We start from the raw sequence: 22,856 nt of genomic DNA, 5'->3' as shown, positions 1-22,856 counted from the left end.
GAAAAGGAGCAAAAAACAAACAGACAAAAAAAAAAAAATATATATATATATATATATACACACACTGTGTATATACATATATAGGAGTGTGTTTGGATACTGATTTGAACCATACCATAGGGAGGGAGGGACACAGGTCAGGTCGGGTTCCTGGGCGATGCCCTTGGGACCCAACACCTGTAGAAGGAAGAGGAGGGGGAAGGCTTGGGCAGGGGCCGATCCCAGCTGTGACACGGGCCCCTCGTCCTCTGCCAACTGGGCAGGAAGCCCTCAGAGATGCCGGGAGCCTGCTGGGACGACCAGGCCTTTTCTCCCTGCTCCGTCATTGGATGGGGCCCTCCTGGAAAGGGGCGTGACTTCCGGCCCTCAGTCTGGAGGTGCTGACAGCCGGAGGCCGTGTGCTGACAGCACTCCCGCAGCTGGGGCAACGCGTCCTTCACTAACGGGGTCTGGCTGGCACATCCGTGTCCACACCGCAGAGACTGGTGTCAGGGACAAGGAGATGGGAGGGGAGAAGGGCTGAGGTCCAGAGCAGTACTGGGGGTCACTGTGTGTCAGGCTGGCCCGCAGCTTCTTCCACTGCAACGAGAGGGAAGAAGGAGGGGTAGGAAGGAGTTGGGTGAGTGCTAATGTGCGTGGATGTCTGGTGGTAGGAATGTGTAGACAATCCCAGTCAGCATCTACGTTCTCAAAGAGGCTTTGAGAAATGCTGGAGGGATCAAAGGTAAGAAACGCTGTCTCAGGAGCTGGGGAAGTGGGCCTCCTGGGGACATTTAGGAGAGTTGTGCCCTTATGTGCCCGTGGAAGGCTGCGGTGGGGAAGTTGAAGCAGGACCAGCCATCCCTAAGGCACCATCTCTTCCCGCAACTCAGCAGCTCAGGCCCAGAAGGTTGAAGGGAGGATTGGCCTTGCATTTCCACGGCCAGGAGAGCTTAGGGGAGGAAGAGGGGGCTGAAGGCTTCTGTAGGAGAGGAGCTCAGGCTCAGAAGAGGTGTGGAACTTATTCAAAGTCACACAGCCGGTAAGTGGTTGGGAACCAGATGAGAGAAAGTAATGCAGCCCTGGCGTACCAAAGTCAGAGTCCTGGCAGGAAAGACAAGGCACGCTCCTGCTGGGTAATGTGGCAGCTACTTAAAAGATGCTGGAGGGGAGAACACAGGGAGGGCATGTGCCTTGACGCTGGAAAGGGGAGGTGTCGTCACCCCCCTAGGCCCGCAGAGGCCAGGCGGACAGCCGTTCCAGAACCTGGTGACAGCAAGGCTGTGTGGGAGGACTTCCCAGCAGGAGCTGTGTCTTGCTGGACAGGAAGCCACCAGCCTTTGATGACCCAGTGGAGAGGGATCCTGGGGCATAAATACCTGTTCTGCAGTCTCCCCACCACGCCCTGCCCCTTGGCCGAGGGCCAGGGAAGCTGTGGGCCCAGAGCAGGGGGCCACGAGGGCCAGGGAGCCGGAATCAGCACACGACCTTGACTCCTCTGGACACCAGCCACCAAAGCAATCTGGGCACCAAACTTCTTTTATCCATAAGACAAGAGCCATCATCCCTCTTCTGTGATGTGCAGAGGGCTCCTCTTAGACGGCCGCGCGCCTGCGACGTCGCGAGGCAATGTGTCCAACTAAGCCCGGTGGGCACACGGTCCCCGAGGTGCAGCTGGAGCGCAGCCTGGGAAAGGGTTTCATCTCGGCGGAGCCCTCAGGCCACGCGGTGTCAGATCCCGCGTCTGCCTGGCCAGCCTGAGCTGCGGGCCCGGGCAAAGGCCCGCCTCTGGCCGGCAGCTCCCCGCAAGGAGAGGGTGGGTCCGGGGCGCGCCGGGGACAGGTTCCCTCCTCTGGGCACTGGGGCGCCGCGACCCTCTCCCCACCGCCGCAGCCGTCGGAGCGACCCCTGCGGGCGGGCATCTGGGCGCTGTGGGGCACAGGGCGGAGCGAGCCTGCAGTCGCCAACCCGGGGCCCGCCTCGCTGCGGAGTCGTGGCGGGGGGGACAAGGGTTTCGGTGACGGGAACAGGGCTCCGGGCCATCAGCTCAGGCAGCCCAGGAAGCGCGACCCTTGCGGCGGGCAGCTGGGGGGCCGGCCCCCGGGGGAGCTGGAGGGTCGATGGGCGGAGCGGCGGGGGCTTGAGCCCAGAACCAGAGAACCTTCAGGCGGAAGAGATCGTGGGCATCTTTCGGCTCAAGTATCCTACTCTACAGGCGGGGAATTTCAGGGCCAGAGAGTGACCCGACGGGGGTCGTGGGCAGCAGGACCTGGGGGAAGAGGGACAGGAGGTGGCCCCTGAGGCGGCCTGTGCGTTTCTGAGGGAGAGGGGCTGCCTGCCACGTTAGCCCGACCCAGGCCCGAGGCGAGCACCTCATTAGGTAAGCGCAACAAACCAACCGAAAGAAAACATAAACCCTACAGTTGTGCTCAAATTCAATTCGCTCCTCTGCGGGTTTCTCGAGGGCAAAACTTCTGAATAAGTTTATCCAAGGGAACCCTTTCTCCGGGTCTGGGTGGCCGCGTTGTGCTGACGGCCAGGCTCGGGCGTGGGACACCCCTGACTGCTGAGCCATGATTGCGGGCAGAGGCTCCAGCTGGGTTCACGGTCAGCCTCGCCACCAACTCCGCACAGGCTGGCCTCGGGTTGCGCCTCCGCAGAACCTGCAGCGGCCCCCACGCCTGGAGATTTCGGGGCGCGTCTCTGGGCTCCAGAGCGCAGCGAGCGGACCAGGCGAGTGGGCGGAAGGGTCAGAGCGCGGGGTCACTGTGCAGGTCCGCTCCGCCCGCCCCGCCCCGCCCCACGTAACGGTCCGCCGGGCGCTGCTCAGGTCCGGATCACCGTGCGCATGAGGCCGCGGAGCCCAGCTCTGCGCGCTGCCGATTGCTGGGCGGTCGGGGCCGAACGCGCTCGGGTGGCCTCGGCGGCGACTTGGCCCGGGGGGCGCTGGGCTCCGCGGAACTCTCCGGGCAATTTCCGATGCCCATGTCTTTGCTTCTTCTCTCTCCTTCCTTTCACCCCCGGAAAAAGAAGTCGTAAATATAGCCGGCGGACTCGCTCACTCTTTTTTCTTTTACACTGGACTTTGCTAACCCGCAGGACAGGGACCATTTTTGTTAGGATTATCAAAAAAACAAAAAAATTTAAACCATGGCATTCACACCCAACCAGGCCTGAAGTTAGCCATGTGGGAGCTACAATTGGCCTGAACACGCACAAATCATAAACCACTATTCCCCTCCCCCCAAATCCACAGAAGTCCACAAACTCTAAGCCGCCTCAGGATAGGAGGGACTTCATTTCCCCCCGAAATAATGTGAATTTGAAGAAACCCTTCGGAGACACTAACATTTTCCCTGTCGCTTAAAAAAAAAAAAAAAGTCCGTCTAAGCTAACGCTCAGAAATATATTCTCATGTTTTAGAAGTTTAAAATAAACTTATAATAAGTTAATGTAATTAAAAAACTAACGGTAGATAAATCACTTCCGAAGAAGGAGAGGGGAAAAGAGGACTGGAAAGAAAATTTCCCTGCGAATATAAAAGGAGGAGGAAATCCTCCTCCTAAATTATTTTCCCCTCAGCCATCCTATAAGAAGATGTCTTGGGCTTGAGAGTTACCAGGGGGTCGCGCAGAGCACAGCTGGGCGCGGGGGCCCGGTGGGGGGCCGCAGGGTCACCCAAACCCTCCCGGGTCACCGCCCCCTCTCTCGATCAGAGATGCTCACGGCCTACGGGCTTCCTCTGTGTGCTCCCGACGGAGGGGAACCGGGCCCGGGGCGGGACTGCGGGACTCGGGACACTACCTCGAGAGGGGACAGCGAGGGGACAGCGCAGCAGGGTGCCCGGGGCTTGGTGGTTCCGCCGCCCGCGCGGACCGGGAAGGTAGCGGGGGCAGCGCTCAGCCGGGGGCCGCGCGGGGGTCGGGATCGGAAGGAACGTTCTGTCCCGGAACCGCGCGGGGCCAGGCGTGGGAGGCCCGCTGGCCCCTCCGGGTCGCCGGCATCCAGAACTTCCTGAGTGCCACCGGGGTGACTGGAGCACTCGAGCTTCCAACCGGAACGCGGGGCAAGAATGCAGCGGAGTGCGGTCCCCGCCCCGACCGGGAGAGTCACTTTGCGGAGGAAAACCCCGGAGACAGGCTTGGAGTGGACTTGAGGTGCAACTCGGGGATCGATTTGCTCCGAGTTGACGTTTGACTTAGAAAAAAACATCGATGGTAAAAAAAAAACACCACCTAATAATTCGTGTAACAGGCCAGCAAACCGAACCGTCTCCTAAATGAAGGCGAATGTTGGCTTTGATATTTATTCATGGGAAGAGAGAACATTTTCTTCACCTAACGTCCTCAACACCCTCATATCCGGACAAAACTTTCTACACGTGACTTTCACACTCACTTTTTGACCAGGAAAATTTCCCCCAGCCTTTAACTCCTTGTTAATTTCTCCCTTCTTTCTCGCGACTTTTCTTTCCTCAGCACTTTCGGAAGCGAGGGAAGAATTTTTCCTGAGGATGGTTTACACCGACCCCAGTTAACCGGCAGCTGGAGAGAGATCAACTCCTGGCAAAGAATAAGAAGGAAAGACTTAGGGCTTCCCTGGTGGCGCAGTGGTTGAGAGTACGCCAGCCGATGCAGGAGACACGGATTCGTGCCCCGGTCCGGGAAGATCCCACATGCCGCGGAGCGGCTAGGCCCGTGAGCCATGGCCGCTGAGCCTGCGCGTCCGGAGCCTGTGCTCCGCAACGGGAGAGGCCACAACAGTGAGAGGCCCGCGTACCGCAAAAAAAAAAAAAAGTTTGACAGCGATTTCCACTTAAACTTCCTAAACCGGTGCCAGTCCCGGAAGGGCCTCCCCCTCCGAATCCCGGCGTGGGGTGGGCGGGCATCTCCGGCCTGACTCTCGCTCCTCCACCGCCCTCCCTATTTCTAACACACGCACACACCACGATCCCGCCCGCGAAACATCTGGATGGGGACTCGCGTCCCCACACAGGGACAACTACAGCCAAGGCTGGCTCCTGGGGAGCAAGTGCGGAAGTGCGTGCGGGAGCCGGGGCGCAGCGCTAGGTCTCTCCAGCATCCTTCCTTCCAGCTGCTCCTGTCACCAGCCCCCTGGCTCCGCCCCTCGGAGCCCGCCCCTTGCCTCAGCCAATAGCAACCCCCGACTGCTCTCCACTGCTCCAAACCCTTTCCACACCCCCACGTTCCGTGAGCCGGTTGGCTGTCGAACCCTCAGCGGAGCGGCTGGATTTGCATGGTGCTCCGTGTTTCTGGTAGGTGGAGCGACCCGTCACTCCCGGTGGCCGGGCCCGCCCACTCTGCCTGGGTCCCCGGCTCTCTTCCTGCGCAGTTCTACTTCGCAGCCTCCGCGGGGAAGCGCCGGGGCTGCAGTTAAGGCTCGGTTCGCAGGACCGCGGGAAGGCAGCCCCGGCGAGCGGCCGTGCAGCGCGCACCGTTTGGAGGGGCCCGGGCGCGGGAGTGAGACGCTCTGCTGGCCCCGAGCGCGGCGTCGCAGCCCCCGACCAGCAATTGCCGCCACCCGACTTTCGTTCCAGTTGCGGCTCCTCCGGGCAGCATGTCAAAAGCCGCCGCCGCTACAGCTGCCGCCGCCACCTGGGGAAGAGCAGCAGCAGCAGCGGCGGCCGCGGGCGCGCGGGGGCAATAAGCCGAACCACTCGGCGTCCAGGGTACTCTCTCCGCGCTCAGGGCTCCGGCGGGACCCGCGCCATGTGCTGAGCCATGACCCTCGCCGCGCCCGCGGGCAGCGCATGGGGCAGCGCCTGAGCGGCAGCCGATCCTGCCTCGATGTCCCCGGCCGGCTTCTGCCGCAGCCGCCGCCGCCCCCGCCACCGGTGAGAAGGAAGCTCGCGCTGCTCTTCGCCATGCTCTGCATCTGGCTCTACATGTTCCTGTACTCGTGCTCCGGCTCGTGCGCCGCCGCGCCCGGGTTGCTGCTGCTGGGCTCGGGGTCCCGCGCCGCCCACGCCCCGCCGGCCCTGGCCTCAGGTCGCGACGGACCTCCCTCAAGGCTGCCGTTCCCGGCGGCGCCAGCCACCCAGTTGGCTCCTGGCGGGGAGACGGCCGAGGGCGCCGCGAGCCAGGAAGAGCAGAGTCCCGAGGCGCCGGACTCCCCCAGCCCCATCTCTAGCTTCTTCAGCGGGTCGGGCAGCAAGCAGCTGCCGCAGGCCATCATCATCGGCGTGAAGAAGGGCGGCACGCGGGCGCTGCTCGAGTTCCTGCGCGTGCACCCCGACGTGCGCGCCGTGGGCGCCGAGCCCCACTTCTTCGACCGCAGCTACGACAAGGGCCTCGCCTGGTACCGGTGAGTTTCCCCGGCAGGGCCAGGGCTGGGGCCTGGGGCGCCAGCCGCGATCCCGACGGGCAGAGGAGGGAGACGTGGCATGTGCTGGTGGAAGTGACAAGGGTACAGCTTCGGACCACCGGGGTCCGGGAGGGGCCGAGCAACGACCGCGCGGTGCTGGCCCGCAGCGCGGTACGTACGGGGTGCGCTGGGCTCCGCTCTCACCACAGTCCGGAGAAACTTTTCGAGGAGCTCTGGGGGCTCAGCGGCCCACGGTGCCCAAAGATTAATCGGGCGATCTCTCCTAAAAGAAGGAGGGCAGTGACTGCGACGGTGCTCAGGGGAGCGCGCGACCCCTCTGACTGTGGCCGCGGCCCAGAGGAATCCAGCCAGCGTCGTTCGCATTTTATTTTTCCGCTCGGATCCGGGACGGTCTGCGCCCCGCCGGTCGCCGTCTCCGCCCCAGACCAACTTCTAGAGCAGCTTCTGCTGCCCAGATGGGGATGGGGTGAGAGCAACGCCGTCCTGCGGTGGCCAAGGGGAGTCTGTTCACCTTCCGAAGGGGGTCAGACCGGCTCGCGGCCGGGCAGCCTGGGCTCCGGAGGGTGAGCCAGCGGGCGCGTGGCGCGTGGAGCGGTGCTGGTCCCTGTCGGGCAAAGGCGCGCACTGCAGCCGGCGGGAGGCGCGCGGCTTTGAAGGCTTAGCGGCTCCTGGGGCTCGGCCCTCCCGTTTCCGCCTCCCAGGCCGGGGTGCTGAGAGAGCCAGGGCAGGGAGGCGTGTCTCCGCGGGCCCTTGACACTAAAGGGTGCAAAGAATATTCGGAGCCCATTGATTGAGAAATGCGGGTTGCCCAGAGATCGGGGCTTCTGTAAAGTCGGTTCTCCGGTCGGGTTGTGGGTTCGGTTCCAAAGGGACAGCGGCCCCTCGGGGTCATAATCACGACCCCTGCTCAAGGCTTCCCGCAGTCTTTGGGGTGAGCTGTGGGGTCGCTCGAGTTTCCGGTGGGGCGCGGGTGGGCCCGCGGTCCAGACTCGGGCCTTGGGAAATCCCGTCGCCAACCAGGGGCCAGGCCACCGGCCCCCACCCCTTCTCCCCGGTCACCATCTCCGAGTCCCGCAAACGTGACTTCCTCTAGCCCCCGGCACCCCTCCAGGCCCAGTTAGCCTCCAAGAGGGTGGAGACTTCGGAAAACAAAAGGGGAGAGTCGAACCAAACCCCATTCCCTGCCCGCAGCCCCTCTTTGGGGACCGGGAGAGCTTGGAGGATAAAAGGGGGCTGACCGAGCGGATTAAAACCGCTCTCTTCCCAGCCTCGCCCTCCCCCTCCCTTTTGTCCTAATGTTTTTATTATTGTCAGGAGTTGCCCAAGTCTCGAGGTTTAGCCAGCTGTGACAGTCACCCTTCCCACTGTCCCCGGGCCCTCGACACCGGTTGTTGCGAATTCGAGCTCTGGAGCCCGAGCCTGGGTCCACGTCCCGGCCCTGGCAGCTGGCTTGTCGCGCGGGCCTCACTGCTCTCACCTGTGCAATGGGCGGCCCGGTTCTCCGACGCGCGGGTCAGGTGCCTGCCTGGCTGGCAGATGGGGGCCTCTCTAATTGCCAGCTATTGTCATCGATCGTATTGTTGTCATTTCTGCCACCACCAATCCTCCTCCTCGGATGGCGATGCCGGGGGCCGGGACGTCAGGCTGTAACTGGTGCCCGTACAGGTAGAACCCACCGGAGGCCGGAGGCAGCCGGAGATTTTCTGAGATCAGACGCAGTGGGGGCCGGCCTGGGAGGAACTGGCAGGAAAAGAACTGAATCCTTAATGTCGGGCGGTTCTAGAAGCACCTGGGTTGGGCAGTGGAAGTCACCACAGGCAGATTCGCGCAGTCTCTTAGGCGGCCGCCCTCCACCTGCCACGTTCCTTCTGATCGACTCAACAACGCAGAATAAAGAACGAAGTCGCCCTGGAAAGGCTGGCGGCGCGCCTGCAGCGGGGAGCGCAGCCCGGGAGCTTCGGGCGGGCGGGACCGGCGCCCGGGGCCGCTCGCATCGCGGCCCGCGGGGCGGCTGGGCTTGGGGGCCGCTGGGGCTTGGCCGGGCCGCGGGGAGCGGGAAGTGCATCCTCCTCCCGAGCCGCCTCCCTACCCTGATGATCCGGACTGTCTGGGCCCGGAGGCCCAGGGCCCGCGGCGGTGACCCCGCGGAGCGCGCGGCTGGAGGAGCGAACTGCAGACGCAGCGGCTCGCCCTCAGAGCTGCGATCCCGGGCTGCTCCAGCCGCGCCGGGCGTGGCCGCAGCGTTAGTGGTTTTTTGTTTTTGTTTTTGTTTTAAGGAAAAAAGGATAAAGAATCTTTTCAATGCCATCTGCTTAATTACAACTTTTAAAATAATTTAGAATATTCTGGATGTCTGGGCAAATGTGTGGACTTAATTATTTTGAAGGCGGCCGTTTTAACTTGAAAAACAGACACACCGGAGAAGAAGCCTGACCCAGAAGGCTTTTCCTAAAATCCGGTGTCTAGGGAGCACGCTTCGCCCTCCTCCCCCTCCCCACCCCAGAGTTCAGTCCGCGGGGCCCAGCCCAGCTGCTCGCCAGAGGTGCTCGGCTCGGCTTCATCTGTGCAATCAGGCAGCAGATTGGAGAAGAGTATAAATAATAATTAGCCAGAGTTGCCGTTCAGAAACAAGTAGTTAAAGCAAGTCCTCCACGCTAGAAAATAGGAGACAGGAGAGACATCTTGAAGGCGTTAAACAACTACGGGCATGGATGGTTGAATCCGAGGGTCAGCGTCGTCGTCGGCTGGAGAATGAGATCTTGCCTATGTCTGAACGAGTGGTTAGTAAATTTCATCGACTGATACACAGCCCGGCTCCGGGCCTAACCAGTAACCCAGGGCCTGGGCGGCTTTGCTTGAAGTCTCCCCAGTTGATTGTAGTTCCTTCCACGTGGCAGAACTAGACGCCATCAGCCCCAATGGGACGGATCGCAGTGGGCTGGAGCCTATCGTGGTGGCCACGCAGAGCTGACCCGCCACTGGCCAGAGGGTGGGCGGTTTGCCGCTGCCTTCCCCCGCTGCAAAAATCAGACGGTCCATCAGCCCTGGAACCCGAGTTTGTTTTAGTCTGGGACGACAACTCTTCCGGGTTTACTTTTCCAGTTCATCATCCAGCTCACTCTTGAATCAGGCCTCCCAAACTGAGCAGGTACTTACGAGGACCCCACGGAGTGGCTTATGAGGACTTCCGTTTAAACTGGCCCTTACCTTCTGTTGCAGGGGGTGATGGTGTCTGAGAAACGGACAAACAGGTTCAGGAGAACCTCACACATACCAAGATGGAGAAACACCCACCCGGTACATTTAGGCATTCAACATTGATTTAAACTCTGAATGGTCTAAAATTAAGTATATACATTCTTTAATAAGTTTCTCTTTTTGATTTGGCTTAAGTTTGGTAGATTTTCACAAATTTAATGACCTCAGTTTGAGATTTACGTTAGCCAAATATTGTGGAATTACTATTTTTTTATATAGAAATATTCCTTAGACTTTACAGTGGCAGAAATTCCTTTCCCACCTTGACTCTCCTTTCCATTTTTGGTTGTACAAACTAAGCTGACACTTTAATGCTGTGGCCACATGAAAAAAAGGTGCTGTGTGTGTGTGTGTGGTTTAGTCATCTTGGTAGCTAACACTTACTGAATGTTTTCTCTATGTGCCAGGCACTGTTTCAAGTTTTACAGGATTAGCAGATTTAATCCTCATTACCATCCTGTGAAGTAGGTACTTTTACAGATGAAGAAGCACAGGCCCAGAGAGGTTAAGCTACTGGCCCAGGATCTCACAGCTAGAAAGCGGCAAAGCTGATACACCAACCCAGGCAATCCTGCTCCAGAGGTCACTCTGGGCCATTCTCCCTTGCTTAAATGACAGAACGTGATGTTGGTCATATATGATGAATTCAAAACTGAGTTGTTGGGGTTTCTTTGTTTTTGTTTTTTGGGGTTTTTTTTGAGTTTTCTATTGCACCTCCAGTGACCTCAGTGAAGGTTGCTCACTTTGTCATTTACTTTAGTCTACGGCCATACCACCCTGAACGTGCCCGATCTCGTCTGATCTCGGAAGCTAAGCAGGGTCGGGCCTGGTTAGTACTTGGATGGGAGCTTGGAGTCATTAAAATGACAAAAATATCCTCAAGTATAAAGGCTGAGAAAACATGGCAAGGGTCCCCACCGAGAGTAAATTTATTCTCTTCTATGTGTCCTTTTTAAGGCTGGGAGACATGGGAGAATACAGGGTTAAATGAGATGTTCCAAAAGCTCTTGGAATGAATTTATTCATTTTAAAAAGTACAGCGCTTCAAATCAAGACTGAAAACTTGTATTTATTAACCAGAAGACAATTACAAAAATTACAACTAACACTTGGATAGAGCTCTTTAGAATTAGAATCTGAAACCCAGTGACTTTAGAAATCTCTGTCTCAAAAGAGAACTTTCCCTACATTTTAAATTTAACAAATGCTGAGAAAACTAATTTCTCCCCTCTTTTCCTACTCTATTTCTAAAAACTTGGTGGCAAAGACTGTTTGAGTCTTCCCTAAGGGAAATTTAAGATAAGATCTGATTGGGGATAATCCTTTTTGAAGTAATTGCATTTTTTCAGTCCAGGAGTTTAAATCAAGTATGCAGCTCACTTCAGGCTGCTGGGTGAAGATCAAAAATCTACATTTATATGCAACAATTTGAAATACAAACCATCATGTTACAAAGCTGTCAAGATTTATTAGCAAGACAGTGTAGCATGTGTTGGACTCTGTTTTCAATTAGGCACCTAAATTAGACCATAAAATGGTTGATTAATCTTTTACAAGTTGAGGGGAAAATATAACATAAATTAACCTAATCATAAGTGTTTTCCCAGATGCTCTGAGTTAATAAAATAGTCAATATTAAATAGCAACCTATTTGTTTTAGGTGAATAAAACGCTGAAGTGCATGAATTAAATTACACTTATCTTCCAGATGATATGCTATTATTGAACAGGTCTCTAAAAATCAGGTTGCAGCCCATGTCTTAAAAATATATGTATCAAAATAGAATACTGCAATTTGACTAAGCTACTAAACTAGATTTTGCTTTTTTAATGGAGCCTGATTATTGAAAATTTACAATTTAATATAGACTAATATTTATAAAGGATATTCTTCCCAGCTAAAGTTGTATTACTTGCCATTTTAAAGTGAGCTGTCACAGCTTCTGTTTTTTTCTGGTTTGGTGTGTTTACTTTTTGTCTGAAGAAAAGCTTTCAGATAGTTTGAAAAATCAATATGTCACAAAAAACCTCATTTCAAATATCTATGCTGATGTACCTTTTGGTTGAAAACATTGTAGAACGTAAGGTTTTCTGATTATATAAGATAAGCCTTTGAATCACTAAAATTATTTAGAATTAAAAGCACACCAGGAATTTAAAAAAAAAAAAAAAAAAGATTCACCAGTCGGTTATTGTTATGAATCAGGGAAGTGGCATTTATTTAAAGCTTCAGGACTGAAATACGTGACCAAGGCTGCCTGCTCACCGCTTTCTATGTCAGTAGTTTTTCAATACTTTATGCTCTCAATTCTATGAACATGGAAATTAAGTTGATTGACAGAAACACAAAAAGTCCACTCTAAAGGCACAGCATAATGAGCACTTCCTTTGCTGTGAATAGACTTAGTTTCCAGATAGGGTGCTACCTCTCTCTTTTAACAGTCAGTGATTTCAGACAGTAAGGGAAATTTCAGTGCTAGGCTGTCGGGATAGTCAGGAATCGCAGCAAAATGAATTCCCCAAGTATGTGGCATATTTTCAAGGGTAATGAGTACAATATGCTACCTACCTCAAATGAAAACATTTACCATGACCGGAAAGAAATAAGATACTGATATCTTTGAAAACTATTCGGGAGTAGAGCATGAAACATTAAAAATATATATATTTAAAAGATTACCTTGTTAGAGCTCTCCTGTTCCTCTCAAACTATACCAAAATAAAACTAACATCAAATAAAACTGGTATTAGCGTATGTTCCTTTCTGATTTTAGATTTGGGGAAAAGTTTAGGATGCGAGGAGCAATTACTAGCCTACTAATATGATAATAAATACTTTTCATTCCAGCCAAGAGACTGTGTGAAAATACTGCTAGTGCTAATAATATCCCCGATTAATTTTCTCTGTACATAGATAAGGGTGACATTGGTTTCCTTTATATTATATCTGAAAGTATTCCTTCAAATATACGTCTGTGACTTGAAAAATATTAAAAATAGCCTAAGTTACTGGGGCATTAAGAAAATGTGCTTCATTTTGTCATGGATGAAGCATTTTAAAATAGCAAAGTTGGAATGCAGTTTGTTGCCTCCCAAAGAGAGCTGCTTTTAAAAATTACGAGTCCAGATCTGGGGAGAGGGAGCTGGTATAAAGAGTACTGCCAGCAAGGCATTCATATTTTCTACCTGCATTTTAAAAGTATGTATGTGTGTATACACATACGTATTCACTGTGACTTTAAATTGATACATTTGTTACAGAACAGATAAACTCTTGGCGTAAAATATCTTTGTCCCTAAGTACCTATAGCAAATGTGTTAAAATAAGACTCTGGTTTTGTAAATTGCGTTTCAGCCCAAGCTAGACTGTTTTGTGCCAAGGGGTCACTTTTAAACCCCTTTGACTTGACTGTGAATGATTCCATGTGCGTTCAGCAAGCAACTTGGGGGCACATGATTCAGAATCCCTGTTTTTTCCCCGGATCTTTGCCCACAATACTTAACAGGGTTACACTTACTTAGAAACCCACAAAATGCTGAAAGATGGTTCTGGGCAATACGAAGCTTGGGGCAACAAATGGAGAGTGGGAAAAAAAACCGCACGTACATAGTGGGAAGAGAAGTAGAAGAAGCAGATTTTTCACGCACACTCGATTTAATGAATGGGGGCAGGAGGGAGGCACTGGTGACAGAAGTGTCCAACATGGCCCAGCAGGCGCGATGGGCCACGTGTCTGCTCTCCGGCAGCCAGAGGGGCGTCCGCGCGGACTCCCGGCTCTGTAAGGGTGGGCGACGCGCAGCCGAGGGCGCGGGACGTGCTCCGCGGCGGGCATGCCTCGGGGACCAGTCAGCACGGCCCCTGGGTCGCGTGGGACCCCCGCATCTGGTCCGAGGAGGCAGATGGCGGTGCCGCCTCGTGTCGGGGGCGGGGCCAGCGGCCTGGCTGCCCCTCCGCTCCGCGGGTCGCCAGCCGCGACCACGTGACCAGCCGAGCCCCGCGCTCCCGCCTCACCTGTTGGGCGCAGCTGGGCCTAGCATCCCGCGCTCGCAGAGGGTGATGCCGGCGGGCCCGGCCCCGCGCTGATTGGCCCTAGCAGCTGTCAGGAGACCAATGGCAGCCCGTCTTCGCGATGGCCCCGCCCAGAGGGGCGGGCAGAGGGGCGCGCCCCGCCCGGACCAGGCCCGGCTTCCCAGCTGCTGCGCATCCTGTCCGGGAGGCGAGCGGATGCTGAAACGCTCTCCAAGGCCGGCTTATCTGCTGATCTCTGTGTCTCTTCTCTGAACGTTTGCCTCTGTTGGGTGGAGCAGTGAGGACGGAGTCAGACTATCCCGTCCCTGCAACCGTGGCGTCGGACGTGGGTCTGAATGAATGAATTCTTCAGAGCCGGACTTGGAAGCTTTGTCTTTTTAGGGCCATATTTTGGGCGTGGAAGAGGGTGGGGTCGGTTTTCAACCGGTACGTTTCTTTTCTTTCTCCCCCTCCGCCCCTTAGCCCCGCTCCTCACCTTTTTCTCTTTTGGGGAAAGAAATATATAATCCTCAATTCACCCACTTCTATAAAGGGTACTTAAAATGCGATTCAGCAAATTCAAAATAACCAAAATAACCAAATTCAAGATAACCAAAAATAATTTAGTTCCCATAATGTGACCCGTTAAGTGACGGGATGAGAAAAAGTGGGAAAGAGTCCGACGGATCGGAGAGGAGGGAAAGGAAAAGCAAATAATTCTCAGCCCCCTTCCGATTCCTGAATCTCCGCTAGACTGAGACCAGGGGCCCGTCCCTCCGCAGCCCATCCCCGCTGCTCCCCTAGGACCCTCGAAGACACGCACTCCCGGGGCGCCCGCCCTCCTTCCCTCTGCCCCTACCCAGAGTGGTAACGCATGGCTCCCCGGGCAACCTGGAAGCCGCCTTGGTGGGAGGCTTGGGGGAGGGGGCACTGACCAGCTGACCCTCCCCTAGTGCTGTCCAGGCAGAATCCCAGCTCGAAAATGCCTCTTCTCGGGGTGGGCTTTACAGGGTGGCGTTGAGAATTCTGCTGTGTATTTGGATAAGGCAGCCTTGTCCTCCGGAAGTTTTTTCGGAGGTGCAGGAGATGGCCTGTCTTAAAAGGGCAGGAAGCTCACTTAAGATATTGCTTATTGCTGCAGGAGATGTTGAAGAAATGCAGGATTTTGTCCACATGTTCATTAAAGTAGTCTCCCTGGAGGAGAAGACACACCCAGCCAACAATTGGAGAACTGTAACCTCCAGATCACTCCCGGTGCCTGCCCCACCCCCCAGCGGGAAGGCGTCTCCCTCCCCATCCTCCCCTCTGGCTGGAAACCCGTCCTGGCTCAGCCCAACCATTCCTCTCACGTGTGCTGGTCCTTGGGTCCCTGATGCCCTCCATCTGACTGTTCCAGCCTCCAGACAGTATATGTTGGTGCTGCCAGTTAACACAGATACACAAAGAAATAAACATCCTGTCCCACCGAAGAGCTTTTACAGATAGATGCCCAAATGTGTGTGGTAGAGGGTGGGAGAGCAAGGTAGAGAGGTCTCATCACTTTGTCATTGATTTGAAATACTTGATGGAGGAAGGGAAAGGTGACCATTTTAAGTCTCTTTCTGTAGTCGAAGTCATTCTTATAAATCGCGTTGACCTTTTTTTTTTTTTTTAACCTATTCCAGCAAGGATTTGTTGAGCACTTAGCTTTTAAAAATATATAGAGTTAATTTTTTTAGAGCACTTTTAGATTCACAGCAAAATTGAAAAGACAGAGTTCCCATATACGTCCTGCTTCTCACAGACACAGCTTCCCTGCTCTCAACCTAAAGCCCCAGAGCCACACATTTGTTACCATTGATGAACCTACACTGCTCATCACTGTCGTCCAAAATCCATAGTTTACATCAGGGTTCACGCTTGATGTTACACATTTTATGGCTTTTGACGAATATATAATGACATGTATCCATCATTATAGTGTCATACAGAAAGTATCATTGCCCTAAAAATGCCCTGTTTGAGCATTTACTTTTAGCAAGGGCTCTCCCGGGCAGCACTTGAGGTCCCAAGGAGGTTCAAGAGATGTGAACTTGTCCTTGAGGTGCCCCGTTAGTCGGTGAACTAAACTCTACAGGCTTCAAAGAGGTCTCAAAGCAAGGTCGGCACTGGCTAAAAATAATCATTAGTCCTCCTGAACCACTAATACATCTAAAAACCATTTTAAGGAGACGAGAGTACGTGTGATAACATATTCAATAGTCAAAATTAAGAAATGTGATTTTGTATTTTATTTTCCGGGAACCTTCCAGAGAGAGCTAAGGAGAAGGAGGAAGGAGAGGGAATGTCAGTTCCTAGGTGATGTAATAGGAAAAAAAGATAGCTCCGCCTTAGCGATTGAGGCCTGTTGTGTGCAGGCCAGTGGCCAGCTCGCATTTCATGTTAGCAGTGATACTTCCTGTGTGATTTTCCACATTCTGCAGAGGAGGAAAGGGGACCTCACAGAGATGGCCAAGGCCATACAGCTGTATCTGTAGGTGGCTTAGCGTCCTGAACCCAGTGCCTCCCTGAGGGCCCTTCAAACTCTACAACATGGAGCTTCTCTCCGTGGCTGAAATGTGACAAGATGTTCCTTCCGGACCAGTTTAAGCCATGTCTTTTGTTGTTTCTTTCCTCCCCTCAAACACAGAGTTTTCCATATAAAATATCCCCAAGGTTCTATTTTTCTCTCTTTTTCTGTCCCAGCTTACACTCGCTCTCTACTCCGTCTCTGTTGCAAGGATGTCTGCATTGAGGCTGGTAGTCTTCATGCCCGTCACCCCTGCGCCGACCCGGGGCTCTGGCGTCATCCCTGGAGCCCTTCCTCCCGCGATGAGATCTGTATATCTGATGCGCCTTTTCTGACCTCAGCTCCCTCCGTCTCCTCGTCTGCCAGCCCATCTCCCCTCTCACCTGTCCCTGGAAGCCGCCCCGCCATGAGCAGGGCACTCAGATTCTTAGTTCTCAAGATGATACAGAAACCCTCTCCACTCACTTCGTATGGTCTCTTCATCTGCTGTGTCATCTGACACCCTAAACACCCTCTCCCCCCACTGTGCAGACACCCACTTTGGTAGTGTCTCCAGCAGCTGGCAGGAGACGGTCTTATCCCAGAGCAGCCCTGGCCCACTGAGTTCCTACCCTCGCCCAGAACTCGGACCTTATAGCTCGCCAGCCCTGCTGGTCACCAGCCCTGACCCATGCCAGGAGCCCCGTGTGCTCTGGTCCTTATGAATGACGTCCTCTAACTTCAGGCATCGGTTAACATGTCTCTCCACACACAGGGGGAAACTCCAGAGAAATCGCAGCATCTGTAGGACTTCCACTGGTTCAATCACCTCTCCGTGTGGCCTTAATTTCTACTTTGCCCAAGACTTCCCTCCATCATTTCCAGGAAGTGCTGTATTCTGTCTTTTCTGTATTATTTGAAGAAAATACAGACATCATATTATTTTACCTATATATCTGGCCTATATATATATTTTTTAGTAAAATTTTATTCACATGCCTATAAAAAAGTGTACCAATCAGAAGTGTGCACGCTGATGAAGTTTCACAGCCTGCATCCCCACGTAACAGGCGTTCCAGAGTCCCCAGAGCCATGCCTAAGATCCCTTCCAAATACCGTCCCTGTCCCAAGGATAACCACTGTCCTACCTTTTACCACCACGGATTGGTTTGCCTGTTGTTGGACTTAATATAAATGAAATCCTTGATTGAATATTTTTAGGGTGTTAAAAACATGCAAATTCATTGCCAATATTGACAGGTTTGCAGATTTCACATACAAATCAGATTTTCTGGGTTTTTCTTAATTTGTATTTTGTATTGGAGTATAGTTGATTAAAAATGTGTTAGTTTCAGGCATACGGCAAAGTGATTCAGTTATATACGTGTATCTATTCTTTTTTAAATTCTTTTCCCATTTAAGTTATTACGGAGTATTGAGCAGAGTTCCCTGTGCTCTATAGTAGGTCCTTGGGTTTTAAATATAGCAGGGTGTACATGTCAATCCCAAACTCCCTAACTATCCCTCCTCCCTGCCGCCCACCCGCCACCGCGATTTTCTTTTTTTGATAAGGGATCTGACAGTTCTAGGCCTGCCTTTCTCATGGCAGCAGCTGGCTGGAGCTGGAGAACAGCTGTGTCTGTGACCGGAGGCATCTTCTCTTCCTTGGACACAGTTTCCACTGTTCCTTATTGTCTCACACTTGGCCTGCTTCTGTCATTTGTCACCTGCCTGGTCCAGCTCAATGCCCCCTTCCTTCAGGTATGTGCTGTTTCAGGTTTGAATTTCCTCATGGACATTCTCGTCCGATGTTGGCATTAGCCTTTTTTCTACTTAGTTTTCATTTTACACCTCTGTAGGGATCCTGGGAGAGGATGCGCGGAGGTCTGTTGGCTGGGTGCCATTTAGAATCAGAATCACCATCATCAATGATTTTTAATGGATGCTCCTCCTATTTAAAATTTTTTTTAGTTCTTTAACAGACTCTCCTTCCTTGTGGCCTCTTGTCAGCAAGCCTTAGGGTCAGCTCCTTGCTACGGACACTCTGTGACCTCAAGCAAGTCACTTTATCTCTTTGGTGCCAACACCCACACTGATCTATCCCCTGCCCAGTGAGTTCCTTGATCAGGGCCTTGGATTTTGTAGCCACGTCAAAGGACTTATAATAGCTTTAAACACTTACTCTCAGACCTTATCTTTATCTCCTCGAGGACCCTTGGCAGGTGGTCCACAGATCACACTTTGAGAAGCACTGCCTCAAGTTTCTTCAGTGAAAGAAAGTTCTGAAGGATTAATAGGTGATGTAGAAAAAATGGTTGCATGTTAGCACAGTAAAGGCCCTGATAAGTACTGTAACCAAAGAAAACCCCCCAAATCTGTTTAATTGTGTTGAACCTAGCGTTTCCCCCGAGTACAGAATCCTCTTTTCATTCAGTGCCAACTGATAACCTGAGGAGGGGTGTTTGTCGAATGCCGGTGCGGGGCACGTTATCAGAACAGGTCTCCAAGGTCACTTGCAGTTCAAGAGTTTGACCCCTGACCCTGGACTCTGTCTGTCCACCTTTACCCCTTGGAACAGGCTGCCCCTTCTTTTTTTTTTTTTTTTTGGCCACTCGGCATGTGGAATCTTAGTTCCCGGACGGGGGATTGAATCCTCGTCCCCTGCAGTGGAAGCGCAGAGTCTTAACCACTGGACCACCAGGGAAGTCCCAGCTGCCCCTTCTTATTGGGAGTTAGATTCCATACTTGTGCCACTGGGACATCGTCTCAAATGTAATGTGTCTGCACCCCCTTTGCTCCTGGGATGATGGGTGAGAATTTCAAGCTGGGTCTTGCTACAAGCTTCTTTAGCTGGGCTTCCAGCAGGCTAATTGCTGGTTCAGCTTTCCAAGAAGATTATTATGTCTCTTTTCAAAAGTAAGCACTCGTCGCTGTGCTGTTTATACGGAGCAGGATGTCTGATGATGCTGGATAAAGGGGCAAAGCTGTTTTGCACTCTGCCTGGTCCAGAGTCACCCCTGTGGTCTGCATGCGTGTTATCATCACACCAGGCTGACTGCTCGCCCTGCACGGAATCCTGAGAAGTAACAGCAGGGCCACGAAGAAACATTGGCAGCCTTGAGCTGCAAACAAAGCCAATTGCTTTTTTCTTTTTTTAAACATGCATTTCCCCCTCTTTGTGTCGGGGCCAAGGGGGGACACTTAAAAGTGTTCTTTAGTTTTACAGCACCGGAAACGAAGGAAACTTTCAGATTAGGTGTCGCTGGGAAAGGAGATGAGTGGAACCTTTTACAGAGAGAGATGGGGGATTAGTTTACCTGTTTGTACAAAACTTAAGTTACAGGAGGATCTGGATTTCCCCTCCACGCACTCTGCTTGCTCGAACGATCTTGTTATCTCCTGACACACTTAGCAAGGACCCTTCCTCGTATTTGGCGAAATCCGAACTCCTGTTTGTGCGGCCCTCTCACCTCGCTTCTGGGTCTAGGGGTGTGTCTGGCTAAGGTGTTTCCCACGATCTGGAGGTGAACAGTTTCACACCAGAGTGGGATCCTGGATGGTGTACTCTCGACTAGTTTTTCATTCTTATCACACTTCCTCTCCTATAAAGTTACGTAGCTTTTACCAGGACACTTAATACCCACCTTCTCTTCCTACGGGGCCTGTGAACATCAGGCAGTAACGACGCAGCCTTCTCGCCAAGTCGTGACCAGAGCGTCTAGATGGCGGTCCTAATGGGATACCGTGGAGTCTACCGTTCCTTCCTCCATGATTTAATTTCATTCACCAGACAGTCTGGAACAACTAGGATGGGCCAAGCAGTATGAAAGCACTTGGGAGAATCAGATGTTAACCCGTTATCAGACGCCACAAAGAGCTCACGATCTTCCTTAAAGGGCCATAGTGAGAGATAATATAGAACAAAGTGAGAAATACCATGGGAGCAGAGGAGAGGTCACTGTTGAGCTGGGCTTTGACGTATGGATAGGAGTTGGCTGGCTGATTGTCCCAGAAAGCTGATAAAAGGATTCAGGGCAGAGCAGCTCTGTGGGAAAGGCCCAGAGAGAGGCCTGGCCAAGTGATGGGGACATGCGGGGGGATGGGGAGAGGGCCCAGGAGCCCAGCTCGGAGGTGGAATGTTATGTTGAGGATGGGTCTTCAGCTCACTGGAAGCTTTTTGGGGCAGCAGAGCCTCCCATACTGAAGAAATTCAGACGTGACATGAATTATGCATTTGAATCATATGAATGTATTTTTGAAGAAAAGGAAATGCTTCGGTCTTTCCAAGGCAGAGAAAGCAAGAAAATGTATAGATGGTTTTCTGGGGTGATCAACACCCAGCCCCACTTGATGGTTTCTATGAGGCTCTTGGAATTCCAGGACAAGCATGTGTCCCCATGGTGCTCAGGAGAAGGGACAGGCCACGCCTCCTCACTCGTGACAGAACCCACACACCCCTCTTCCCTGTTGCCTCTCTGGGTGACTTGAATGACTGTCCCACAGGGCTCTGGGGGAAAGAGGGCCCTTCTTCCCAGGTCCCAACTGGGCTTCGGATGCCGGTAAGAACCAAATGGCCACAGTCTGCAGGCAGGGCCGTCCACCTCCTCCTCTGGTCCCTAGTTCTGCTGGGGGTCGGGGAGAGCCCTGTCATTCCTCTGTGGGGGGACTTCTGAGCGAGCAGAGGAAACCAGGGGAGAAAGATACCACGTGGCCCCGACTCCCTGGGGCTGACCCTGGCCGCTGTCTGAGAATCCTGGGCAAGTTGAGAGAAGCACACTGGGTTCCTGGTTGCCAGCATCCCCGGAGCGGTTTAGTTTTAGTCCCATCACTCACCATGGAGGAACTGAGTTAAGCTTGGGAGCCTCCCATGTTAGCTTATAGAAGAGGGGGCACTTACTGATCAATCCCGGCTTGGAACTGCATCTCCCTTGGATCCAGGGGCTGCTTCTGTTTAGAAGAAACAGATCCGAGAGGCCAAGGGGTGAGCTCAGGAGAGCCCGACCAAGGGCTCCTGGTTAGGGGGGTGCCAATGTGAGCGGGGGTGGGCCCTGTGCACTGGCCCTGTCTCTCCCCATCTGTCCCCTCTGGTGGAATGTTCTGTCACTCACATTTTTAGGGTTGTTTTCTTCCAGTCCCAGCTGGAAACAGAAGTACGGAACAGGCTCGTGGTTTTTTGTGTTCTGTTAAAGGAGCATTTGCCAGGGAGAAATGTGTGCCAGCTTCTTCGAGACTTCAGCTTGCATTCATTTGGAGGCCTCTGATCAAAACCACCTCATCTTACCCCAGATGGTGTCTTTGGGAGATGTTGGTTGGGGGGGATGGGAAGTGCAAGGGCATGGCACCTATGGGTGTGTGTCCTCTGTGGTTGCTCAGCCCCCAGCTGTGTTGGGGGACGGGTCCCAGGAGCTGGAGCTGTGGACCCAGCACTAGTGGACCCAGCGGTCTGGGCTGCAGGTAGAGATGCTCCCCACGTGACTGCACCATTCAGGTTCAGCGGTGTGCTTGGGTTAGTCAGTCCCACTTATTTTTATTGCATGTGACCTCCGTAGAGAATTTTCCAGCTGCTGGTTGCTTGCCAGTTACATTCTAATTTAGATTTGGTGCTGTTTTGTCTTCATAGTAAAATCCTTTGTCTTTTCTCTACTCAGTGGAGTCTATCAAGAGGATAACCTGGGGGAAACAGACATTATGGACACCCCTGGGGATTGTGTCCATTGGAAACCAGCAGTGGGGACAGAGAATTGGGGACGAATCCAGTTGATTTCACTCAGCTCGTGGTGTCCCTGGATTACAATGGCCAATGATGTCAGTTTTGCTTCTTATAGTTACATATTGATTTTGTCAATTAATTGAGCAGCTACTCTGTGCCAGGCTCTGGGGATGCAGAGATTTATTCATTTCACGATTATTATTGAGTGCCTATTTGATGAAACTGATCCTGCCCTCCTGACACTTACATTCTACTAGGGAGATGGGCAGGAGACTGATACACAAACAAACTAATAAAAATAGAAGGTCTCCCGCAGTGATCAGAACCATGAAGAGAAATAAAACAGACAGAGGGGATGGAGAGTTGTGGGAGAGAGGGTGATGGGAGAAAAGGGCTATTTTAGGCCTTTTTAAAGAGGTGATGTTGGGTAGAGATCGGAAGGAAGAGAAAGGGCATCTTGGGGGCCCGGGGATGGGATCACGTCCCTGTGAGAAGTCACTGTGATCAGAGATCAAAGAAAGAGGGCAGGTTAGGGGCAGAGAAGAAGCTCTCTGTGTTCTTAGTGTGTTCTTAGTGTAAAGGGGTGCCAGTTGGGGGTTCCATAAATGAGGGCGGGGACAGGGCCTGGCCTACACCATGGATATTGACTACAGAGCTCGTGAGTGAAGTCGGGGGTTGAGACGGCTAAATAAAGTCATGCGGTGTGTGATACAGGCAAAAAGAGAAGGATGCTCAAGGCAAAGAAATATTGCAGAGGAAGGAGTCAATAAATCTTTCGAAGTGGGGAAGGATCTTTCCTGGAAAGGTTTCAGAGAAGAGGTAACGCAGAACAAGGTTTTGACGGATGAATAGAAGTTCGTGTACAGACCATGTGAGAAAGGGGGAGTCTTCTTGGCAGAAGGAACACATGTGAAAAGCCAAGGAGGTTTATGTGAAAAAGTGTCGTGGACGCAGGGAAGGACCAGCAGGGGAGAAAGGAAGGCGAGTGGGACAGCGTCAGGGGGACTGAGGGCTTTGGTGAGTGAGCC

General features: G+C 52.9%; 1 protein-coding gene across 1 annotated transcript in view; it reads left to right on the top strand.

The window, feature by feature from the left end:
- Nucleotides 1-5,123: 5,123 nt before the first annotated feature.
- Nucleotides 5,124-22,856, top strand: part of HS3ST3B1 (heparan sulfate-glucosamine 3-sulfotransferase 3B1) — a 38,221-nt gene continuing 20,488 nt past the window's right edge. The window contains exon 1 of the mRNA XM_022560861.3: nucleotides 5,124-6,303. Coding sequence (XP_022416569.1) covers nucleotides 5,750-6,303 — 554 coding nt within the window. The 5' untranslated portion in view covers nucleotides 5,124-5,749. The remainder of the gene's footprint in view (nucleotides 6,304-22,856) is intronic.

This window comes from Delphinapterus leucas, chromosome 19 (genome assembly GCF_059928025.1).
Source record: "Delphinapterus leucas isolate spDelLeu-1000000601 "Yukka" chromosome 19, BTC_Dleu_Yukka2, whole genome shotgun sequence".
NCBI lineage: Eukaryota > Metazoa > Chordata > Mammalia > Artiodactyla > Monodontidae > Delphinapterus > Delphinapterus leucas.
This window is presented reverse-complemented; position numbering and strand designations above follow the sequence as displayed.